Raw genomic sequence first — 18,865 nt, forward strand, 5'->3', positions numbered from 1 at the left:
GTCTTCTCCTACAGTGGGGAGAACAAGTATTTGATACACTGCCGATTTTGCAGGTTTTCCTACTTACAAAGCATGTAGAGGTCTGTAATTTTTATCATAGGTACACTTCAACTGTGAAAGACGGAATCTAAAACAAAAATCCAGAAAATCACATTGTATGATTTTTAAGTAATTAATTTGCATTTTATTGCATGACATAAGTATTTGATCACCTACCAACCAGTAAGAATTCCGGCTCTCACAGACCTGTTAGTTTTTCTTTAAGAAGCCCTCCTGTTCTCCACTCATTACCTGTATTGACCGCACCTGTTTGAACTCGTTACCTGTATAAAAGACACCTGTCCACAACCTCAATCAAACAGACTCCAACCTCTCCACAATGGCCAAGACCAGAGAGCTCTGTAAGGACATCAGGGATAAAATTGTAGACCTGCACAAGGCTGGGATGGGCTACAGGACAATAGGCAAGCAACTTGGTGAGAAGGCAACAACTGTTGGCGCAATTATTAGAAAATGGAAGAAGTTCAAGATGATGGTCAATCACCCTCGGTCTGGGGCTCCATGCAAGATCTCGCCTCGTGGGGCATCAATGATCATGAGGAAGGTGAGGGATCAGCCAGAACTACACGGCAGGACCTGGTCAATGACCTGAAGAGAGCTGGGACCACAGTCTCAAAGAAAACCATTAGTAACACACTACGCCGTCATGGATTAAAATCCTGCAGCACACGCAAGGTCCCCCTGCTCAAGCCAGCGCATGTCCAGGCCCGTCTGAAGTTTGCCAATGACCATCTGGATGATCCAGAGGAGGAATGGGAGAAGGTCATGTGGTCTGTTGAGACAAAAATAGAGCTTTTTGGTCTAAACTCCACTCGCCGTGTTTGGAGGAAGAAGAAGGATGAGTACAACCCCAAGATCACCATCCCAACCGTGAAGCATGGAGGTGGAAACATCATTCTTTGGGGATGCTTTTCTGCAAAGGGGACAGGACGACTGCACCGTATTGAGGGGAGGATGGATGGGGCCATGTATCGCGAGATCTTGGCCAACAACCTCCTTCCCTCAGTAAGAGCATTGAAGATGGGTCGTGGCTGGGTCTTCCAGCATGACAACGACCCGAAACACACAGCCAGGGCAACTAAGGAGTGGCTCCGTAAGAAGCATCTCAAGGTCCTGGAGTGGCCTAGCCAGTCTCCAGACCTGAACCCAATAGAAAATCTTTGGAGGGAGCTGAAAGTCCGTATAGCCCAGCGACAGCCCCGAAACCTGAAGGATCTGGAGAAGGTCTGTATGGAGGAGTGGGCCAAAATCCCTGCTGCAGTGTGTGCAAACCTGGTCAAGAACTACAGGAAACGTAGGATCTCTGTAATTGCAAACAAAGGTTTCTGTACCAAATATTAAGTTAAGGTTTTCTGATGTATCAAATACTTATGTCATGCAATAAAATGCATATTAATTACTTAAAAATCATACAATGTGATTTTCTGGATTTTTGTTTTAGATTCCGTCTCTCACAGTTGAAGTGTACCTATGATAAAAATTACAGACCTCTACATGCTTTGTAAGTAGGAAAACCTGCAAAATCGGCAGTGTATCAAATACTTGTTCTCCCCACTGTATGTCTGTTGAATAATGGCCTGTTCTCTAGTGTCTTCTCCTATGTCTGTTGAATAATGGCCTGTTCTCTAGTGTCTTCTCCTATGTCTGTTGAATAATGGCCTTTTCTCTCGTGTCTTCTCCTATGTCTGTTGAATAATGGCCTGTTCTCTCGTGTCTTCTCCTTTCTGTTGAATAATGGCCTGTTCTCTCGTGTCTTCTCCTGTCTGTTGAATAATGGCCTGTTCTCTAGTGTCTTCTCCTCGGTCTGAGGCTGTTAGAGTTAGCGCTACTGCAGCTCTCCCTCTCAATGTCACCCCTACCATTACAGATGGATCAGCATCAGACAGCTAGATAAAAGGGTTCGTTTCATCACTTCAACACCACACCAGAACAAAGCCCAGTCTCATCTCAATCCATATCTACCATCAACTACTTTTTTCACCTAAACGTTAGGCTCAGTCTTTAGATCAAGTCTGTCAGTGATTTGCCTCTGATGCTTGTGTCTGAATTTCCCTATAAAACTCTTGATGTACCAGCAAAACAGGAATCCAGACAATGAATGAATAACCTTAATGTTTTTCCCTCTTTGTTCTGATCATTCTCCTAGACTGGCTGGTGATCCCAGACTGAAACGCTGAATGTCTGGCTTGACTTGGCAGGGCTCGCTCTTTTTGTTCAGAACATTGGGACAAAGCACCATACAAAAAAATATATGATCCTTTGAAGAGCTTATAATTAAGCGCTTTGAGTGAAAAGCACTAATTAATACAAGCTCATTATTCACCAGCATGCCAAGCCCTGATGGTAATGCTATTATGTCCATGTTGATACAGCTTTCCAACACTGCACCGTGTTCATTCAAAATGGTGGATGCGAGGGGTCAGTTACCAGCAGCCATCTTCCTGACATAGTGTGTGTGTGTGTGTACCTGCGGAACCGGAGGGGGGTGGAGCTCCAGTCCTCTGCCATTCCGTTGCATCGGCAGCCATCTTCTTGATGTAGGGCTCGTTGACCGTCAACAGGATGTTCTCTGGCTTGATGTCTGTATGGATGATCTTACACTTGGAGTGAAGGTAGTCCAGGCCCTGGAGAACCTACAGGAGGGCAGAGGATCAGTAAGACCACAGCTGTATCTGAGGGTTTCAACAATGAGGAAACATTCCCCAGATTCCAGTTGGAGGACTCCTGGAACCATGGAAACTTTTGGTAAAGTTTCTGGAATTTTAAACCCGCTTTCAATACCAATTACTAACAGTTTCAGAGTTAAAATTCTGTTGAATGTTTGTTTTTGCAATCAAAATAACCTGGAACGCACCCAACCTGGAACGCACCCAATGTTGTGTGAGAAATAAGTTGAGTTGTTTTACCTGTCGTATGATGCTCTTGACGCAGGGCAGAGGAAGGCCCTGGTAGTTAGACTTGATGATCCACTTCAGCAGGTGATGACCCAGAACCTCAAACACCATACAGACATCTGACAGGGGAGGTCAAGGACCTGTACAGGACTAGTACAGGACAAGTAGAGGACAAGTACAAGACTAGTAGAGGACAAGTACAGGACTAGTAGAGGACAAGTACAGGACTAGTACAGGACAGCATGGGAGAGGTGGGAAGCCTAACTCAAAACACACACCCCCTTGTCATTCACCCTTTTGCATTTGGCTTACACCTACGCAATATAAAATGTCAACACCTAAAAGGTTCTGCAAAGAACCAAGATGGAAGTAGGCACACCAACCCAGAACTCATTACCAACTCTTCAAGAAGCTAGGAGATGCTGGGACGGAGTCTGGGAGTGTTGCCTGGACACCCAGCTGTGATCAGGATGTAGCGGTCTCTAGCTAGGCGGACAGAGAAACTGTCAGAACTTTGGGCATCTGTGTGTGTCCTCTAGCTGGAATGTGTTGTGTTGCCAAACGTCCAGACAACGCTGGCCAAACGTCAGCAAGGCAGGGACACATCTGTGAGCCACCAATAGTTAGTGGCAGGACTTGGGCAATTAATCGTTTAACTTCTTTGGGACAGCGGGGGCAGTATTGAGTAGCTTGGATAAAAAGGTGCCCAGAGTAACCTGCTTGCTACTCTGTCCTAAAAGCTAGAATATGCATACAATTAGTAGATTTGGATAGAAAACACTCTGAAGTTTCTAAAACTGTTTGAATGATGTCTGTGAGTATAACAGAATTCATATGGCAGGCAAAAACCTGAGAAAAAATCCAACCAGGAAGTGGGGAATCTGAGGTTTGAAGTTTTCAACTCTTTGCCTTTCTAAGATACAGTGGAAATGGGGTCATGTTGCACTTCCTAAGGCTTCCACTAGATGTCAACAGTATTTAGAACCTTGTTTGATGCTTCTACTATAAAGGAGAGGGGAATGAGAGGGGAATGAGTCAGAGGTCTGGCAGAGTGCCACGAGCTGGCCACGCGCATTCACATGAGAGGTAGCTTGGAACATTATTGAAGATTTATGATAAAAACATCCTAAAGATTGATTCTATACTTCGTTTGACATGTTTCTACGGACTGTAATATGACTTTTCGTCTGAACTTTCGCCTGGACCTGCCAGCGCGTCGTCAGTTTGGATTGTGTACTAAATACGCGAACAAAAGGAGTTATTTGGACATAAATGATGGACTTTATCGAACAAATCAAACATTTATTGTGGAACTGGGATTCCTGGGAGTGCATTCTGATGAAGATCATCAAAGGTAAGTGAATATTTATAATGCTATTTCTAACTTTGTTGACTTCACAACATGGCAGATATCTCTTTGACTTGTTAGGGCTCTGAGCGCTGTACTCAGATTATTGCATGGTGTGCTTTTTCGGTAAAGCTTTTTGAAATCTGACACAGTGGTTGCATTAAGGAGAAGTTTATCTAAAGTTCCATGCATAACACATGTAATTTCATCAACATTTATGATGAGTATTTCTGTAAATTGATGTGGCTCTCTGCAAAATCACCGGATGTTTTGGAAGCAAAACATTACTGAACGTAACGTACCAATGTAAACTGAGATTTTTGGATATAAATATGAACTTTATCGAACAAAACATACATGTATTGTGTAACATGAAGTCCTATGAGTGTCATCTGATGAAGATCAAAGGTTAGTGATTCATTTTCTCTCTATTTATGATTTTTGTGACTCCTCTCTTTGGCTGGAAAAATGGCTGTGTTTTTCTGTGGCTATGTACTGTCCTAACATAATCATTTGGTGTGCTTTCGTCGTAAAGCCTTTTTGAAATCTGACACGTTGGCTGGATTCACAACAAGTGTAGCTTTAATTTGGTTTATTGCATGTATGATTTCATGAAAGTTACATTTTTAAAGTAATTTATTTGAATTTGGCGCTCTGCATTTTCACTAGATGTTAGACGCTAGCGTCCCACATATCCCAGAGAAGTTAAGGCTCATAATATTGACCAATAGTAACACACTGATCCGAGTGAGTACGGAGTACATGGAATATGCCGGTTCTCTCTTGTTGTCAGTTTTCATGTTGAGCAGCAGTGTTGTCGTGGACGTTTAACTGAGGATACGAGTTCCGTTCATGCCAGAGATCCTGAAGTCATCCAGTAGCTGAACTACCCTCTCCCTGCTGGGGTCCTTCTGGTCCGTGTTCCTGACCTGGAACACACACATCAATACTAATCATATTGAGTACAAGTGGACGACGGAGTGAGTGACTGAGTGAGTGAGTGTATGTGTTCCTCACTGATCTCAGCAGCTTGATCTCATCCAGGGCTGTCTCAGTGTAATGCTCTGCACTCTTCACCACCTTCATGGCCACAAAACACTTCCCCCTGGAAATACAGGGCAACATATGTTACACAATGAAACACCAATAAGCCTCTACCACTTTAACGGGCCTTTACTCAGCACCATTTACACAGACAGAACTTACTGTATGTCCCAGGCCAACCACACGGTGGAGAAATGTCCCCAGCCCAGCTTCCTGATCACATGGTATCTACCATTGAACAGGTCTCCTATCTTCACATGGTGGTAACCTCCTGCAATAGTAACACATGATAGTTGGATGTGTGCATGTGTGTGTGTGTTGTACCTCTACAGTAGTCGGTGTGTGTGTCTATCATACCTCTACAGTAATCATTGGGGTCTTCCTGCTCCTCATCGTCAGAGCCCAGTATCTCCTCATCCTGGTCTGGGAGAGGAGAGTCATTCTGCTGGGACGCAGGGTCTGGTCTGGAGAGAGAGAGGGGGAGAGAGAGAGAGATGGGGAGAAGGGAGAGAGAAGAGTGAATGGGGACAGGAGGGAGAAAGATTAGACAAAGCTTAACTTTTCCATTCAAATTGCAGAAATTTCTCAAATTTTGTGCACAAATATATTTACATCCCTATTGGTGAGCATTTCTCCTTTCCCAAAATAAGCCATCCACTTCACAGGTGTGGCATATCAAGAAGCTGATTAAACAGCATGATCCTTACACAGGTGCACCTTGTGCTGGGACAATAAACGGCCACTTCAAAATGATCAGTCTTCAAGATGATTGAGCGTGCTATTGGCACGGTAATGTGGTAATGCCCACAGTCAGCAATGCTCATTTCTCTACCATAAGCCACCTCTAACGTTGTTTTAGAGAATTTGGCCGTATGTCCAACCGGCCTCACCACCGCAGACCGCACATAGCCACGCTAGCCCAGGACCTCCACATCTGGCTTCTTCACCAGCGGGATAATCTGAGGGGTCGAGAAGTATTTCTGTAATAATGCCCCAGTGGGTGTGCCTGCCTGCCAAGTTCATGTGCCCTCCCAGGCCCACCCATGGCTCCGCCCCTACCCAGTCATGTTAAATCCATAGATTAGGACCTGATGACCTTATTTCAACAGACTGATTTCATTACATCAACTAACTCAGTCAAACCTTTGAAATTGCTGCATGTTGCATTTATATTTTCATTCGGTATACACACACACACACACACCAGAACAAAGCCAAAGTCTCATCTCAATCCATAGATATACTATATATGCACAAAAGTATGCGGACACAACTTCAAATTAGTGGATTTGGCTATTTCAGCCACACCCGTTGCTGACAGGTGTATAAAATTGAGCACACAGACATGCAATCTCCATAGACAAACATTGGCAGTAGAATGGCCTTACTGAAGAGCTTGGTGACTCAACGTGGCAATGTCATAAGATGCCACCTTCCGAACAAGTTAGTTTGTCAAATTGCTGCCCTGGTCAACTGTAAATATTGTGACTGTGAAGTGGAAACGTCTAGGAGCAACAACGGCTCAGCGGCGAAGTGGTAGGGCACACAAGCTCACAGAACGGGACCGCCAAGTGCTGAAGAGCATAAAAATTGTCTGTCCTCGGTTGCAACACTCACTACCGAGTTCCAAACTGCCTCTGGAAGCAACATCAGCCCAATAACTGTGTGTCGGGAGCTTCATGAAATCACACTTCACCATCTGGTAGTCCGATGGACAAATCTGGGATTGGCGGATGCCAGGAAACACTACCTGCCCCAATGCATAGCGCCAACTGTAAAGCTTGGTGGAGGAGGAATAATGGTCTGGGACTGTTTTTCATGGTTCGGGCTTTTCCCTTCCAGTGAAGGGACATTTTTAACGCTACAACATACATGGACATTCTAGATGATTCTGTGCTTCCAACTTTGTGGCAACAGTTCGGGGAAGGACCTTTCCTGTTTCAGCATGACAATGCCCCCCCGTGCACAAAGCGAAGTCCATACAGAAATGGCCTGCACAGAGCCCTGAAAACCCCATCAAACACCTTGAGAATGCCCAACATCAGTGTCCGACCTCACTAATACTCTCGTGGCTGAATGGAAGCAAGTCCCTGCAGCAATGTTCCAACATCTGGCAGAAAGCCATCCCAGAGGAGTGGAGGCTTTATAAAGACAGGTCTATAAATCAATAGCCTAACTGTTAAATGTGCCTAATTAAAGTTGGGGTTTCCCCTCCTCAATTTTCTTGGACAATTAAGGGCTGTTTCCTCCTCTCTTCACTAAGCTGCTGCCTCCGCCACATTGTTCAACACCAATGTGCTGGGTAAATTTGGTATTATGCACATAGCATCATAGGGAACGGCGCACTGAAGATAGTGTCAGAACCGCGGCCAGCAACCCAACGCAGATGAAAGTGCATTTGTTATAAAAATATATTTAGTGTTGCCCCATTCTTTTTGACATAATATAACCAGATACAATTACAGTAACACGTCTTAAGAGTGATCTACTGTGCCATCAGTGGCCTCCGCAATGGATTAGTCCACTGAGACAGGTGTGAATCAGATGGGTGTCTTGGGCACCATGAAAAAAATATATTTGCGACTGCTTGACTAAAGAAATCTGTCGACCAAGAGCCTATCGACCAAATAATCGACCAGTCAACTAAATGGGGTCAGCCCTAGTTTACTATATACACAGTCAGCCCACTGAGCCCAGTGGAGTGGAGAGTCCGTCAGTAGTGAGACTGTGGATGGAGACTGAAGTAGCTTATTAAATGGAAGCGTCTGTTTCTCTGTGCTCTACTTTATAATCATCGGTCTGTAATGGATGGGGGGGATTGGCAAATATATCAGACTCAAAAGAAACGTGGCTTTTCTCTGCAACTTCACTATTACCGTTACACGTTATTACCCGTGATGGCGCTGGAGGAAATGGCTCCCGTCTTATCGGCTCTTAACCAATCATGCTATTTTGTTTGTTTTTTCACGTTGTTCGTAACTTGTCTTGTACATAATGTTGCTGCTGCCGTCTCTTATGACCCAAAAAAACTTCTGGACATCAGAACTGTGATTACTCACCTCAAATTAGACGAAGAGTTTATCTTCAATGAGTCGGACGGGAGGGATATACTAGACACCCGACCAGACCCTGATCCCTGTCATTCGCTGGAGAAGCAAACTGAGATTTCGCTGAAAAATATCAGGGTGCCTTGTGAGGATCAGGTGACGAGTGGCTAATCTGCCTCTGCCTTCCGTCCTGCTAGCTAACGTTCAATCGCTGGGAAATAAATGGGACGAACTGAAAGCATGTATATCCTACCAACCGGACATTAAAAACTGTAATATCTTATGTTTCACCGAGTCGTGGCTGAACGACGACATTAAGAACATACAGCTGGCGGGTTATACACTATCGGCAGGACAGAACAGCAGCCTCTGGTAAGACACGGGGTGGGGGCCTATGCATTTATGTAAACAACAGCTGGTGCACGATATCTAAGGAAGTCGCTAGGTTTTGCTCCCCTGAGGTAGAGTATCTCAAGACCACACTACCTACCTAGAGAGTTTCTGTATTTTTCGTAGCTGTTTACATACCACCACAGACCGAGGCTGGCACTAAAACCGCACTCAATGAGCTGTATACCGCCATAAGACCTTTAAACAGGTCAACATTCACAGGGCCAGGCGGATTACCAGGACGTGTACACAGAGCATACGCTGACCAACTGGCAAGTGTCTTCACTGACATTTTCAACCTCTCCCTGTCTGAGTCTAATACCAACATGTTTCAAGCAGACCACCATAGTCCCTGTGCCCAAGAACACTAAAGTAACCTGCCTAAATGACTACCGACCCGTAGCACTCACGTCTATAGCCATGAAATGCTTTGAAAGGCTGGTCATGGCTCACATCAACACCATTATCCCAGAAATCCTAGACCCACTCCAATTTGCATATCACACCAACAGATCCATAGATGATGCAATCTCTATTACACTCCACACTGCCCTTTCACACCTGGACAAAAGGAACACTTATGTGAGAATGCTATTCATTGACTACAGCTCAGCGTTCAACACCACAGTGCCCTCAAAGCTCATCACTAAGCTAAGGACCCTGGGACTAAACACCTCCCTCTGCAAGGACCGAGCACGCCCCCATTCTCATCGACCGGGCTGTAGTGGAGCAGGTTGAGAGCTTCAAGTTCCTTGGTGACCACATCACCAACAAACTAACATGGTCCAAACACACCAAGACAGTCATGAAGAGGTCACAACAAAACCTATTCCCCCTCAGGAGACTGAAAAGATTTAGCATGGGTCCTCAGATCCTCAAAAGGTTCTACAGCTGCACCAGAGAGCATCCAGACGTGTTGCATCACTGCCTTGTATGGCATTTGCTCAGCCTCCGACCGCAAGGCACTACAGAGGGTAGTGCGTACGACCCAGTACATCACTGGGGCTAAGCTTCCTGCCACCCAGGACCTCTATACCAGGCGGTGTCAGAGGAAGGCCCTAGTGAAACACTCCAGCCACCCAAGTCATAGACTGTTCTCTCTGCTACCACATTGCAAGCGGTACCGGAGCACCAGGTCTAGGACCAAAAGGCTTCTTAACAGCTTCTACCCCCAAGCTATAAGACTCCAGAACATCTAATCAAATGGCTACCCGGACTATTTGCATTGCCGCCCCCCCCCCCCCCCCCCCATGCTGCTGCTACTCTGTTTATCTATGCATAGTCACTTTAATAACTCTACCTACATGTACATATTACCTCGACACTGGTGCCCCCGCACATCGACTCTGTACCGGTACCCCCTGTTTATAGCCCCACTATTGTTATTTACTGCTGTTCTTTAATGATTTGTTATTCTTACCTCTTACTTTTCTTTTTTGGTATTTTCTTAAAACTGCATTGTTGGTTAAGGGCTTGTAAGAAAGCATTTAAGTGTAAGGTCAACTACACCTGTTGTATTCTGCACATGTGACCAATACAACTTGATTTATCAGTAGCATTTCATTATTATTTAAGTTATTAGTGTAGTATACAAACTAAGAAACGTCAGATTGGAAAGAATTCCGAAAAAAATACAGATTCCGATTTTGACACTAAACCATTCACACCAAGTCAGATTCATTTGTCCCTCCACTTTCCTGAACAATTCGCACAACACTTTTTCTGGTTACTACATGATTCCATATGTGTTATTTCATAGTTCTGATGTATTCACTATTATTCTGTACAAAAAAAGTAAAAATAAAGAAAAACCCTGGAATGAGTAGGCGTGTCCAAACTGTTGACTGGTCCTGTATAAACATCTGTGACAGGCATGAAGATGAAATGGACGACCATTAGAAAACAGAAACAGTGGCACGCAACCTGTCCAAAGCCTAATGATCAGGTACATTTTATCAACCTGTCCAAAGCCTAATGATCAGGTACATTTTATCAACCTGTCCAAAGCCTAATAATCAGGTACATTTTATCAACCTGTCCAAAGCCTAATGATCAGGTACATTTTATCAACCTGTCCAAAGCCTAATGATCAGGTACATTTTAACAACCTGTCCAAAGCCTAATGATCAGGTACATTTTAACAACCTGTCCAAAGCCTAATGATCAGGTACATTTTAACAACCTGTCCAAAGCCTAATGAACAGGTACATTTTAACAACCTGTCCAAAGCCTAATGATCAGGTACATTTTAACAACCTGTCCAAAGCCTAATGATCAGGTACATTTTAACAACCTGTCCAAAGCCTAATGATCAGGTACATTTTATCAACCTGTCCAAAGCCTAATGATCAGGTACATTTTAACAACCTGTCCAAAGCCTAATGATCAGGTACATTTTAACAACCTGTCCAAAGCCTAATGATCAGGTACATTTTATCAACCTGTCCAAAGCCTAATGATCAGGTACATTTTAACAACCTGTCCAAAGCCTAATGATCAGGTACATTTTATCAACCTGTCCAAAGCCTAATGATCAGGTACATTTTATCAACCTGTCCAAAGCCTAATGATCAGGTACATTTTATCAACCTGTCCAAAGCCTAATGATCAGGTACATTTTATCAACCTGTCCAAAGCCTAATGATCAGGTACATTTTATCAACCTGTCCAAAGCCTAATGATCAGGTACATTTTATCAACCTGTCCAAAGCCTAATGATCAGGTACATTTTATCAACCTGTCCAAAGCCTAATGATCAGGTACATTTTAACAACCTGTCCAAAGCCTAATGATCAGGTACATTTTAGCAACCTGTCCAAAGCCTAATGATCAGGTACATTTTATCAACCTGTCCAAAGCCTAATGATCAGGTACATTTTATCAACCTGTCCAAAGCCTAATGATCAGGTACATTTTAACAACCTGTCCAAAGCCTAATGATCAGGTACATTTTATCAACCTGTCCAAAGCCTAATGATCAGGTACATTTTAACAACCTGTCCAAAGCCTAATGATCAGGTACATTTTATCAACCTGTCCAAAGCCTAATGATCAGGTACATTTTAACAACCTGTCCAAAGCCTAATGATCAGGTACATTTTAACAACCTGTCCAAAGCCTAATGATCAGGTACATTTTATCAACCTGTCCAAAGCCTAATGATCAGGTACATTTTAACAACCTGTCCAAAGCCTAATGATCAGGTACATTTTAACAACCTGTCCAAAGCCTAATGATCAGGTACATTTTATCAACCTGTCCAAAGCCTAATGATCAGGTACATTTTATCAACCTGTCCAAAGCCTAATGATCAGGTACATTTTATCAACCTGTCCAAAGCCTAATGATCAGGTACATTTTAACAACCTGTCCAAAGCCTAATGATCAGGTACATTTTATCAACCTGTCCAAAGCCTAATGATCAGGTACATTTTAGCAACCTGTCCAAAGCCTAATGATCAGGTACATTTTAGCAACCTGTCCAAAGCCTAATGATCAGGTACATTTTAACAACCTGTCCAAAGCCTAATGATCAGGTACATTTTAACAACCTGTCCAAAGCCTAATGATCAGGTACATTTTACTGAAGCAATGGGTGGTTGACAGTGTTTTATCTAAATCTGTGCAACCACTTATTGATAAAGGTAAATGCAGGCGGATATTATTTCTCTCTGTCTTTCAGGGTTGACTAAAGCCTAGGTGGTCACCTAGATTCACTTTAGCAGGCATAAAAAAATAACCTAATTAAAAGGCTATACGAATGAAGGCATTAACATTTTTGTTTTCGCCGTTCCCTTTTTGCGGAATTCGGGCATCTTGGCTGGCCCATCTCTTCCCCCTAACTCTAGTGCTTGAACGAGTACCCTATATATAGACAAACAGCAGCAATATAGTTTGAAACTTATTTCAAGCAATTTTTTTAAAACTATGGCCTATTTGAGGAGAGAAGCGTCGATCCATCCTATTGGCCTTTCTAGGGAGTTTTTTCTAGCCACCGTGCTTCTACACCTGCATTGCTTGCCGTTTGGGGTTTTAGGCTGGGTTTCTGTACAGCACTGAGATGTCAGCTGATGTACGAAGGGCTATATAAATAAATTTGATTTATTATTGCCGAATGGCTATAAAAATAGGCTACAGCGTTGGCAATGAACAGACAGGTTTGAATGACGAGTGACGTGTAACCTAGCTCTGCTGTGGCGTGATCACATTGGCTAAACTGATACCGTACAAATGTAAAAACAGGCAGAGAGATCTGTGTTCATTAATTCATTCACACAACGAATACACAGACCTGTCATTCGCAGTGCGCAGCCTGTCAGTGGCAGCGTCCCAGATAACAATGTATATTGGTCAACAGCTTATTTTGCAAAAAAATTAAAATATCAAACCTGTTCCGAATAAATAATTAACAGATTGTGGCAGGACGATATTTCACAATTGGTGTAAAGGACTTCATAAACAAAGATGTGGCTTCATAAACAAAGATGTGGCTTCATAAACAAAGATGTGACTTCATAAACAAAGATGTGGCTTCATAAACAAAGATGTGACTTCATAAACAAAGATGTGGTTTCTGTTTATTTGGTCGAAAACAACAGACTTGGTGAGAAAGGGCCTTTTGTGAAAATAGGCATTTTACAAGATGAAATCACGACAGGAGCGTTTGATTCTTATTAAAAGAGAGAGAGTCCAGACTGGATACTTTAGGAAACTTTCAGAATGGACATATAGGCCTATAGAGAGCATCAGAATGGACATATAGGCCTATAGAGAGCATCAGAATGGACATATAGGCCTATAGAGAGCATCAGAATGGACATATAGGCCTATAGAGAGCATCAGAATGGACATATAGGACTATAGAGAAAACCAGTGTTCACACAGCACCACCCCCTGTAAAAAGACCAGTCAATCAAAGCCACCAATGTATGTCAGACACAAGAGCAAATATTCTTTCCTTAAAACCTATTAAAAAACCTAGGCCTACCTTAGGCTTTCCCGAAAGTAGGCTACAAGATAATGAATTGACAAGGACAGTACGCAGGGAGACAGCTATGATATAGTATGAAGATGAAGCTGACAATCAAATAGAAACAAATACACACAACATGTCCATAGCCTATTTATCAGCATAGATTAGTCTATACATTATTAACAGATTCCATATCATACCATGCCTGGAGGGATAGCATTGTCTATTTGACACAACATTAGCGAATTATAGGGCTCAGAGCCAGAACCTTGTCGACTGGTGTTGAATAATTAAATAAAATCAGCAACACCCAACCTGTTTTAAAAGACCGCTTTATTTATTTACAAGCAAGCAATGAACACGTGCATTGCATAAAAGAACGTCCACACATCAAAGACTGAAGTGCCATAGCCTATAGCACTTCCACACCCCCGCGCATCTAGCCAATTAGCTGCTAGCACTTCCACACCCCCGCGCATCTAGCCAATTAGCTGCTAGCACTTCCACACCCCCACGCATCTAGCCAATTAGCTGCTAGCACTTCCACACCCCCGCGCATCTAGCCAATTAGCTGCTAGCACTTCCACACCCCCACGCATCTAGCCAATTAGCTGCTAGCACTTCCACACCCCCGCGCATCTAGCCAATTAGCTGCTAGCACTTCCACACCCCCACGCATCTAGCCAATTAGCTGCTAGCACTTCCACACCCCTGCGCATCTAGCCAATTAGCTGCTGGAGCATCAAATGACAGTTGGAATGGGGAGACGTAGAATGCTTAATAGACAAAACAATTGGTTATAATCCTTAGAAAGCAATTGCGATATTAGGTCAAGTTTATCTAGATGGAAAATAAAGTTAATAAAAATAATTTAAAAAATGAATGTATGCCGATTTAAAACGGTTTTGACAGTGTTTTTATTTTCATGGCAGCACTCATCCATAACCGTCAGACAGACAGTTATTCAGTTACCGTCACAGACCTAGCATCTCATACACACTGTTGTTACCCAAACACAGACACACTGGTCTCACCCAAACACACTGCTCACATACTGGTCTCACCCAAACACACTGCTCACATACTGGTCTCACCCAAACACACTGCTCACATACTGGTCTCACCCCAAACACACTGCTCACATACTGGTCTCACCCCAAACACACTGCTCACATACTGGTCTCACACAAACACACTGCTCACATACTGGTCTCACCCCAAACACACTGCTCACACACTGGTCTCACCCCAAAAACACTGCTCACATACTGGTCTCACCCAAACACACTGCTCACATACTGGTCTCACCCAAACACACTGCTCACATACCGGTCTCACCCCAAACACACTGCTCACATACCGGTCTCACCCCAAACACACTGCTCACATACTGGTCTCACCCCAAACACACTGCTCTCACCCCAAACACACTGCTCACTCATACACACTGGTCTCACCCCAAACACACTGCTCACATACTGGTCTCACCCCAAACACACTGCTCACATACTGGTCTCACCCCAAACACACTGCTCACATACTGGTCTCACCCCAAACACACTGGTCTCACCCCAAACACACTGCTCACATACTGGTCTCACCCAAACACACTGCTCACATACTGGTCACACCCCAAACACACTGCTCACATACTGGTCTCACCCAAACACACTGCTCACATACCGGTCTCACCCCAAACACACTGGTCTCACCCCAAACACACTGCTCACATACTGGTCTCACCCAAACACACTGCTCACATACCGGTCTCACCCCAAACACACTGGTCTCACCCCAAACACACTGCTCACATACTGGTCTCACCCAAACACACTGCTCACATACTGGTCTCACCCCAAACACACTGCTCACATACTGGTCACACCCCAAACACACTGCTCACATACCGGTCACACCCCAAACACACTGCTCACATACTGGTCTCACCCCAAACACACTGCTCACATACTGGTCTCACCACAAACACACTGCTCACATACCGGTCTCACCCCAAACACCCTGCTCACATACTGGTCTCACCCCAAACACACTGCTCACATACTGGTCTCACCCCAAACACACTGCTCACATACTGGTCTCACCCAAACACACTGCTCTCACCCCAAACACACTGCTCACATACTGGTCTCACCCAAACACACTGCTCACATACTGGTCTCACCCCAAACACACTGCTCACATACCGGTCTCACCCAAACACACTGCTCACATACCGGTCTCACCCCAAACACTGGTCTCACCCAAACACACTGCTCACATACCGGTCTCACCCCAAACACACTGCTCACATACTGGTCTCACCCCAAATACACTGCTCACATACCGGTCTCACCCCAAACACACTGCTCACATACCGGTCTCACCCAAACACACTGCTCTCACCCCAAACACACTGCTCACATACTGGTCTCACCCCAAACACACTGGTCTCACCCCAAACACACTGGTCTCACCCCAAACACACTGCTCACATACCGGTCTCACCCCAAACACACTGCTCACATACCGGTCTCACCCCAAACACACTGGTCTCACCCCAAACACACTGCTCACATACCGGTCTCACCCCAAACACACTGCTCACATACCGGTCTCACCCCAAACACACGGCTCACATACTGGTCTCACCCCAAACACACTGGTCTCACCCCAAACACACTGCTCACATACCGGTCTCACCCCAAACACACTGCTCACATACCGGTCTCACCCCAAACACACGGCTCACATACTGGTCTCACCCAAACACACTGCTCACATACTGGTCTCACCCCAAACACACTGCTCACATACCGGTCTCACCCAAACACACTGCTCACATACCGGTCTCACCCCAAACACACTGCTCACATACTGGTCTCACCCCAAACACACTGCTCACATACCGGTCTCACCCCAAACACACTGCTCACATACCGGTCTCACCCAAACACACTGCTCACATACCGGTCTCACCCCAAACACACTGCTCACATACTGGTCTCACCCCAAACACACTGCTCTCACCCCAAACACACTGCTCACTCATACACACTGGTCTCACCCAAACACACTGCTCACATACTGGTCTCACCCCAAACACACTGCTCACATACTGGTCTCACCCCAAACACACTGCTCACATACTGGTCTCACCCCAAACACACTGCTCACATACTGGTCTCACCCCAAACACACTGCTCACATACTGGTCTCACCCCAAACACACTGCTCACATACTGGTCTCACCCCAAACACACTGCTCACATACTGGTCTCACCCCAAACACACTGCTCACATACTGGTCTCACCCCAAACACACTGCTCACATACTGGTCTCACCCCAAACACACTGCTCACATACTGGTCTCACCCCAAACACACTGCTCACATACTGGTCTCACCCCAAACACACTGCTCACATACTGGTCTCACCCCAAACACACTGCTCACATACTGGTCTCACCCAAACACACTGCTCACATACCGGTCTCACCCCAAACACACTGCTCACATACTGGTCTCACCCCAAACACACTGCTCACATACCGGTCTCACCCCAAACACACTGCTCACATACCGGTCTCACCCCAAACACACTGCTCACATACCGGTCTCACCCCAAACACACTGCTCACATACCGGTCTCACCCCAAACACACTGCTCACATACCGGTCTCACCCCAAACACACTGCTCACATACCGGTCTCACCCAAACACACTGCTCACATACTGGTCTCACCCCAAACACACTGCTCACATACCGGTCTCACCCAAACACACTGCTCACATACCGGTCTCACCCAAACACACTGCTCACATACTGGTCTCACCCAAACACACTGCTCACATACCGGTCTCACCCCAAACACACTGCTCACATACCGGTCTCACCCCAAACACACTGCTCACATACCGGTCTCACCCCAAACACACTGCTCACATACCGGTCTCACCCCAAACACACTGCTCACATACCGGTCTCACCCCAAACACACTGCTCACATACCGGTCTCACCCCAAACACACTGCTCACATACCGGTCTCACCCCAAACACACTGCTCACATACTGGTCTCACCCCAAACACACTGCTCACATACTGGTCTCACCCCAAACACACTGCTCACATACTGGTCTCACCCCAAACACACTGCTCACATACTGGTCTCACCCAAACACACTGCTCACATACTGGTCTCACCCAAACACACTGCTCACATACCGGTCTCACCCAAACACACTGCTCTCACCCCAAACACACTGCTCACATACTGGTCTCACCCAAACACACTGCTCACATACCGGTCTCACCCAAACACACTGCTCACATACCGGTCTCACCCCAAACACACTGCTCACATACCGGTCTCACCCCAAACACACTGCTCACATACTGGTCTCACCCCAAACACACTGCTCACATACTGGTCTCACCCAAACACACTGCTCACATACTGGTCTCACCCCAAACACACTGCTCACATACTGGTCTCACCCCAAACACACTGCTCACATACTGGTCTCACCCAAACACACTGCTCACATACTGGTCTCACCCCAAACACACTGCTCACATACTGGTCTCACCCAAACACACTGCTCACACACTGGTCTCACACAGAGGCGGGTGGCTTGTTGATGCTGATGCTTGTCCTCCAGCCTCATCATTACTATGAAATATTACATCTACCATATTATCCCTGAATAAGTAACCAACCATTCACACCACTTCAATTAAGAGGCTTAAAGACACAACAGTGAATTATTAAAACATTAACCCCACGTTTGTGGTAACAGCATAGCCCCAGTTCATTAAGTCGAAAACATGGAATCCATTTTTTATACATTAGGCTACATTGGGGTTAAAGAGGCTGTTGAAATATTGAAGGTGGAAACGGCATGTACCCAGTCCAAACCAAGCTAGAGGGAGGGAGAGAGAGATGGGAACCCAGTCCAAACCAAGCTAGAGGGAGGGAGAGAGAGATGGGAACCCAGTCCAAACCAAGCTAGAGGGAGGGAGAGAGAGATGGGAACCCAGTCCAAACCAAGCTAGAGGGAGGGAGAGAGAGATGGGAACCCAGTCCAAACCAAGCTAGAGAGGGAGGGA

General features: G+C 45.2%; 1 protein-coding gene across 2 annotated transcripts in view; it reads right to left on the reverse strand.

Moving 5' to 3' along the window:
* Positions 1 to 18,865, reverse strand: part of LOC120058327 (SRSF protein kinase 1-like) — a 76,872-nt gene that overhangs the window by 16,283 nt on the left and 41,724 nt on the right. For both annotated transcript variants that reach the window (XM_039006913.1, XM_039006922.1), the window contains exons 3-8: positions 5,704 to 5,810; positions 5,509 to 5,617; positions 5,320 to 5,407; positions 5,144 to 5,231; positions 2,967 to 3,073; positions 2,528 to 2,693 (exon numbers count right to left, since the gene is read on the reverse strand). In XM_039006913.1, the coding sequence (XP_038862841.1) occupies positions 2,528 to 2,693; positions 2,967 to 3,073; positions 5,144 to 5,231; positions 5,320 to 5,407; positions 5,509 to 5,617; positions 5,704 to 5,810 (665 nt within the window). The remainder of the gene's footprint in view (positions 1 to 2,527; positions 2,694 to 2,966; positions 3,074 to 5,143; positions 5,232 to 5,319; positions 5,408 to 5,508; positions 5,618 to 5,703; positions 5,811 to 18,865) is intronic.

Source organism: Salvelinus namaycush, chromosome 2 (assembly GCF_016432855.1).
Source record: "Salvelinus namaycush isolate Seneca chromosome 2, SaNama_1.0, whole genome shotgun sequence".
In the NCBI taxonomy this organism is placed as follows: domain Eukaryota; kingdom Metazoa; phylum Chordata; class Actinopteri; order Salmoniformes; family Salmonidae; genus Salvelinus; species Salvelinus namaycush.